The sequence below is a fragment of the Olea europaea genome, chromosome 7 (assembly GCF_002742605.1).
Source record: "Olea europaea var. sylvestris chromosome 7, O_europaea_v1, whole genome shotgun sequence".
NCBI classification, from domain to species: Eukaryota; Viridiplantae; Streptophyta; class Magnoliopsida; order Lamiales; family Oleaceae; genus Olea; species Olea europaea.
In genome coordinates, this window is record NC_036243.1 from 11,389,163 (window position 1) to 11,396,502 (window position 7,340).

The window sequence follows — 7,340 nt, forward strand, 5'->3', positions numbered from 1 at the left end:
TAGAGAAAATGGTTGACAAACTAACTTTCCAACTAACTTCTAGCTGATAACAGCTTTGATAGCTGGAGACAAAACCAAAACTGATCTGTTGAAATCGGAAGTCTCTAGAATCTGGTGATTAGACATGCTGGAAGACTCTGAACTCTCTAACACACACAGATTGGCAAATTCAACGGTGGTTATCTTTGTTCTCACCGTGCACAATCTCGTCATTGCAGATTGTTAGATTCTATGAATATTATCTTGAAGAAACAATTCTTGATTTGGGTTTGTAATTTGTTCTCGTCGTGTGCAGGGCATCGCGGCTTTAGACCTTTTGTTGTTGAAATAGCATGGTTTGAACTGCAACTACCAGACAGTGGTGATCTTTGTTGGTGGCGATGAGGTGATGGTCTTTGTATGATTTTTTGTTAGTGGTGGTGAGGTGGTGATCTTTGTTAGTGATAATGTCATCATTGAATAATGGGATCTGGGTAAATTTTGGCCGTGAACTGGTGCCGTAGTTTTGAGGTAAGTTTTGTTGGTTGTGTTTGCAGTTTATGGCAGTTGTTGTGGTGGTGTTGGTTGGTGTAAGAGACGGCCTCTGTGGTCGCGGTCGTGGTGGTGATTGATTATTTTGGATATGTTTTTTTTGTTGGTTTTTGTGATGGCGGTGCTTGTATTAGTGCCGGTGCCGGTGTTGGTGTTGGTGTTGGTGGCGACAGCAGTGACTGTAGTGGCAATGGTGCTTCTCACAAATGGTGGTAGTATAGTTCACGAATTTTTTCATTGATTGTAACTAATAAATTGGTTTAGTGTGATTAATAAATAATATGTGACTAATGAAAACGAGAATTTTTGACCTATAAATAATATGTGACTTAAAAATTTGTTAAGGTGTGACTAATAATTTGATAATTTGTGATCATGTAATAAATTGTGACTTATAAAATTTGTAGATTTGTGATCATTAAATGAACTATGATCTATAAATTTTTTGATTTGTGACTAATGAACAAATTGTAGCATATGGAAATTTTGATTTGTGACCTATTTAATTTATGATTTGTGATCGAAAAATAATTTGTGACCGATTAATTCGATAATTGTGACCAAATTGCATAGAATTGTGACCTTAATATATTTAATTTATAAAATATATACTTAATTAATTATTTAATAAATAAAATTTAATTAATATCTAATTTTTGAAATTTTAAACCTTGTTTCTTAATTTTGAAGTGACTGATACTTAATCTCTTATTTATGAAATTTCCCAAGAAATATTTTTTGCGTGTAATTGGGTAATTGGCTACTAGAATGCTAAAACAAATCATTGGGCCAAGTATTAAAATAAGATATTGATTAATGGTTAGTGGGCTGTGGACTATAATTGAAATATTTTCAACATTTTCTTGGGCCTTTTGGACATGGGCTTAGGCAGTATTGGACTACAGTGCAGTACTACCCTCACCTCAATCTGTCTCTAGTTACTCATTGGTTTTGATAATCAAACTGTTTAAGTTTCAGGTGGTGTCGAATTCATTTTTCCAAGAAATTATGATATAACTTAATGTAGAATTATGTTACTTGTAGTAATACTACTTAGTCAATGTGACACTAGGTATTAATTTAAATGAAATGGAAATTAAATGATTTATTTAATTATACATATCATTTAATGATACATTAGCACCACATAGATGGATTATAATCCCAGTTGGAATAAATAGTATTACTCACTTTTTTTATCAGATTGGTTTACGGGTGCTGAGTTGACAACATTTTACAAGCTGGTTGAAAAAAGCACAAAGTTAAACCAAACTATGATATCTTATCAACGTAGCACCTATAAACCAATCTGTTAAGTACATGTATACAAGTAGCATTCTTGTTTAATGTATTGAGCAATTGAGTCGATTGACATATGAAATGGTGATCATAGCATTATTCTATCTTAAATACTACAATTCTGGAGTAATGAACTAGGAGGTCCATTTACATATGAAATGGTGATCATAGCATTATTCTATCTCAAATACTATAATTCTGCTATGCTGCCAAGGAAGGTGTCCTCACAATAGGGAAGGCAGGATTTTTTGGCTTTTTTTATTCACATGGTTTATGCATGAATCCCACTCAACAAGGGTGTCAATTTTTTCTGACAAAGAATTTTAATTCTAAATACTAAGTTGGTCTCCATGCAACAGTTGAAGAAGTCATTTACATTAAAATTTATGCCATTCGTTTAAAATCTAGATGATCATTGATTTACATGACAGTATATTCTATATACTAGTGGTAATAAATAGTATTATTGGTCAATATACTATTGGTGATAAAAGCATTATTCTCTTGTGACGATGTTGTTGCATTGCCAAATGGAGATAGGGACGAAGAAGAGCTCGAGAAGGAAAACATGAAAGAATGCTTCATCTTCAACGTGACAGATGACTTCTGCGTGTTACGAAAAATAGGCCATCTGGTACTGATTTTGGGGTCCAAGGCCCTCAAGGATGTGAAAATCCAAGGGAACTGGTACGCCCAGCAATATGCACTGATCCTTAGCTTGAATTTTGTAATTTGAGAAGCACCCAAACAATATCCTGCATGTACATAATCTTGGCAGCAATTGTTAGTATATCCATTTCTGGCCGTTTTCAATTAACAGAACTAGCCATTGAAATTATTGGCAGAAATTGTTAGTATATCCATTTCTGGCGTATATGGTATGATTGGAATGAGTATAATCGATAAAGTTAACTTCTTTTTATTCATTAATACCATCCAATGTTGTTATCTATCTCAGCAAACAAGCCAGCAATATTCTGAAGAGACTGACTATATCATAACTTACCATTTTATGATATGCTTGAACACAAAAATTATGCACTTACAAAACTTAAAAAGGTCAACTCTGTGAGATTGTACCTTGTTCATTTAGCCAAGATTTATGCCATTCCTTGGATCCATAATTTGCTTTGTAATGTTCCAAATTATCACTACCATAATGGTTGCCAGTTTTTGTTGACTTAAGTTTCGGCTTTAATGTTTTCGAGCTGAAACTTCTTTGTAATACTGCAAAAAATGATGACTGCGAAGAAAACAGATTGAAGACTCTGAAATGATTTCAGTTAACCTCCAAAGAGAGAACCTTTTGAGTGAGCTCGATCCTGCAAGAAATACAATCCTTTTAGGAATGAACAAAGAAACTCAAGTTGGAACTAAAGTCCATGTAAAATGGTCAATAACTACCTTTCTATGCGTGTCCATCACCGGCAACTTGACTAAATTCATGTATACATACGGCAGGAAATAATGAAAAAATAGCTCAATGCCTGTTTCTCACAGAGGCTTTTGATCCGTGCTATGCATATTTGGAAAGAATCTTAATGTTTTAAACAATGTAGCTGTAGTGCTTAAAGCACCCATAAGAATGTAATAATGTCCCACTTTGATCGAGTTGATTTTTCTGATTGGGATTGCTGAACTTAACCAACGAATGGCATTGTGGGCGTCACCAGAAATCTTTACAGGAACAAAGGCCATCTTTAAAATGGTGAAACCTTAATGAATCTCTCACAATGATTTGCACGCCAACAATTTTTGCTATAAACTTGATGGTGTTATGACAATCACCACATATTCTCAAGTTCTTAAACACCCTAATAGATGACTCACCGTTCAAATTAAGTATCCCAAAAGCAACAGCAAGCTTCTCACTGTGATTGCACAAACTGTCTTCCTGGTCTTCTGCATCCAAATCTTGTAAAACAAATTCAGTATCAGGCAAGTATCCTGCTAATTTCATCTTCTTGCGCATTTCATTCAAAAATTTATAAATTTCATCACTCTGATCGTTCTTTTTATCACCAACCACAAAAGTGTGCATTCTGTCCTTCACTTGAATCCAGCTGCAACCAGGCACTTTCTTTATTCCTCTGTCTCTCATCAGTTTCCTAATCTCTGACGCTTCTCCCCACAGTTTGGCAGTAACAAGGATGTTAGATAACAGAACATAGTTTCCCGGGTTGTTCGGTTCAACCTTAAATAGATGGCTTGCAGCAATTCGTCCTAAATCCACATGCTTGTATATACGACAAGCTCCAAGCAAGGCTCCCCAAGCACCAGCACTGGGCTCAATGGGCATATCTTGTATAAACTGATATGCCTCCATTAAGCGACCTCCACGACTTAGAACGTCAACCATGCAGGAATAGTGCTCCACATCAGGTTCAATATTGTGATACTTACTCATTGAATGAAAAATAGAGAGGCTCTCGTCTACCAGCCTTGAGTGGCTGCAACCAGATAGAACACCTGTAAAAGTAACAGAGTTTGGTTTAATCCCTGAGCTTACCATTTCATTGAAGTTAAACAAAGCTTCCTCTCCTCTTCCATGCATTGCGTTTGCAATAATTATTGTGTTCCAAGCAACAGTATCTTTCTTTGGCATCATGCTGAAAACTCTATGGGACAGCTCCAGTTCACCACATTTGGCATACACAAAGATCAAAGCCGTAGTTGCTGTTAGATCTTCATAAAACAAATGCCTAATGATATATGAATGAATCTCCTTTCCTCCCCTCAAGCTTTCCAAATGTGTGCAAGCAGGTAGGACACTTGTAATGGTGATTTGGTTTGGTTTGAATCCAAACTGCTGCATTCTGCTGAATATCTCCAGTGCTTGTTGTGTTTGTCCATTATCCATAAATCCACAAATAATGGCATTCCAGGAATCATAATTCAACTTGACTCCTCGATTTATCATCCGATCAAACATATTAAGTGCATCCTCACATTTTCCATTTGAGAAATATGCTGATATCATCACATTCCATGACACCATATCACGCAGGGGCATGTTATGAAACACCTGCTCAGCTTGCTTGATACTTGAACAACTAGCATACATATCCACCAGTGCACTATTCACAAACATGTTATCTTCCATACAATTCTTAATACCAAAACCATGAACCTCTCTACCCAAATTCAAAGACTTCAAAACTGAACAAGCGGGAAGTATGGTAGATAATGTCATAGCATTAGGCCTTGTTCCACTCTGACACATTGCACGAATTGCCCAAAGAGCGTCTCTCAGAAGCCCACAATTGACATAACATGAGCATAATGATGTCCAAGAAATCACATCCTTCACTCTCAAATCATCAAAAACTATCTTTGCACCCTCAATGTACTTGCATTTCCCATACATATCAATCATCGCATTCCCAAGAAGTAAATCTGAACCAAACCCATATTTGATAGCATCGTCATGGATCTCTTTTGCCTTAAAAACATCCCCTGATGTAGCACAAGCTTTGGCAACAGACAAAAGAGCCAACTTATCGGGATTAACTTTTCCCCTATTTCTGAATTCCGCATAAAGCTTAATTGCTTCTTTAGGATGACCCTGCCTCGTATAAGCCGTGATCAACAATGTCCACAATTGAATATCTGGTTCGGATATTTTATCGAACAGTTGGCGAGCACGTTTCAAATCACCAGAATTCAAATAATTTTTGATAAATTTGATGTTCAAATGAGGTGGAAGATTTGTGGGTATCTTTGAAATCATTCGATTTTCAAATGTAGCTAGGTGCCTTGTTTGGCTTCTGTGGAATCGTAGAAAACCGTAAAATTATACTGTTATGCAGCCTAACTTACCGATGCTCCCAACGGATTTAACGGTATCAACGTTATGGACCTGCGGGCATAATGTGAAAAATATTGGAAAAATTGGACATTTCATCCCGACATCCCCAATCTTCGGCACCCGTGCGCATTTAGTTCCAAACTTTCAAAATTGCATTTCACTCCCCAAAGTTTAGGACCATTTGCACATAGTCCTTTTTATCATTTTATGTCAAGTTCGGCATTAATATATCATGTTGATAGCACTATAAATTCATCTCGCTTATACGATAAGGTCTTGGGTACTAGTTGTTAAGTTAGAAGTCAAAAAAAAAATGTCAATATCACTAGGTGAATATTGACTATATTAGGTAAATTTTTGAATAAGCTTAAAAGTTTTATACAAGCATTTACCTATGTAAATGATTAAATGTCTATGTGAATATTTGAATATACTGAGTATTGAGTAAGTTCTAAAATATTTATTTAATAGTTAAATTTAAAAATAAAAAAAATTTAGTTATTTTGGCAATTCAACCCGTATTGTTTTTACTGAGAATAGAGTGAATAAATAAAATAATTCAAACATATTTGAAAAAAAAAATTTTTATCATTTTATGTCAAGTTCGGCATTAATATATCATGTTGATAGCACTATAAATTCATCTCGCTTATACGATAAGGTCTTGGGTACTAGTTGTTAAGTTAGAAGTCAAAAAAAAATGTCAATATCACTAGGTGAATATTGACTATATTAGGTAAATGTTTGAATAAGCTTAAAAGTTTTATACAAGCATTTACCTATGTAAATGATTAAATGTCTATGTGAATATTTGAATATACTGAGTATTGAGTAAGTTCTAAAATATTTATTTAATAGTTAAATTTAAAAATAAAAAAAATTTAGTTATTTTGGCAATTCAACCCGTATTGTTTTTACTGAGAATAGAGTGAATAAATAAAATAATTCAAACATATTTGAAAAAAAAAATTGTTTGAAAATAACTTCAATCACAAAAAAAAAAAAGAAAAAAAAAAGGAATTAGCCAAACGCTACTTGCTTTTAAAAAATTATGTAGTAAATAAAAAATTGTATATTGGATAATATTTAGAATTAAAAAGTTACTTATTTTAAACATTTTTGCTACTTTGTTATTAAAATATTTTGATTATAAGTATAAAAAATGGTAATCTATCTAATATTTTTGGGGTTTAGGGCACAATGATAAAATGATAGATGTGCACAAGTGCCTAAAAGTATTGGAACTCAGATGGGCAAAATTGAAAATCAATAGAAAGATTTTATAGATTTTGGATATCAAATTGAACACTTTATAAAGTGTGGGGGCAAAAATGGATGAAATTATAATTTTAAGGACTACAATAGAATAACTCAAATATGGAGGGAACAACTTGGATATTTTGAAAGTTGGAGAGCAAAAATTGACAAGATAGAAAGCTTGAAGACTTAACTTGTGAAGGATAAAAGTTCGAGGACCTGATGTGAAATTAAAAGATGAAAATTGAAAAATGTCAAAAACAAGTAAACAAACGGCAATTTCAAAATGTTTCTATTTAATAGTAATAGGTGATATTTCCTCTAAGGGGTGAAATGAGGCTATGTAACGCTTCCATATTTTTTTGGGGGAACAATACATATAACACACTCTTAGTATGCAGCATGTCAAAAATAACAAATATGGTCACATTTTCAAAAAAAAAAA

The 7,340-nt window shown here is 33.9% G+C and overlaps 1 protein-coding gene across 3 annotated transcripts; it reads right to left on the bottom strand.

Moving 5' to 3' along the window:
- Positions 1-2,091: 2,091 nt before the first annotated feature.
- LOC111396992 (pentatricopeptide repeat-containing protein At1g20230-like) lies at positions 2,092-5,742 on the bottom strand. 3 transcript variants are annotated; one of them, XM_023023647.1, is made up of 3 exons: positions 3,235-5,742; positions 2,911-3,152; positions 2,092-2,585 (listed from the first exon to the last, which is right to left on the bottom strand). In XM_023023647.1, exon 1 carries the CDS (start codon positions 5,558-5,560, stop codon positions 3,497-3,499), a length of 2,064 nt encoding a protein of 687 aa, XP_022879415.1. In that variant the 5' UTR covers positions 5,561-5,742; the 3' UTR covers positions 2,092-2,585; positions 2,911-3,152; positions 3,235-3,496. The 3 variants fall into 3 exon arrangements, with proteins under 3 accessions (XP_022879415.1, XP_022879416.1, XP_022879414.1); XM_023023648.1 differs by having other exon boundaries at positions 2,092-2,600; XM_023023646.1 differs by having other exon boundaries at positions 2,092-3,152.
- Positions 5,743-7,340: the final 1,598 nt, after the last annotated feature.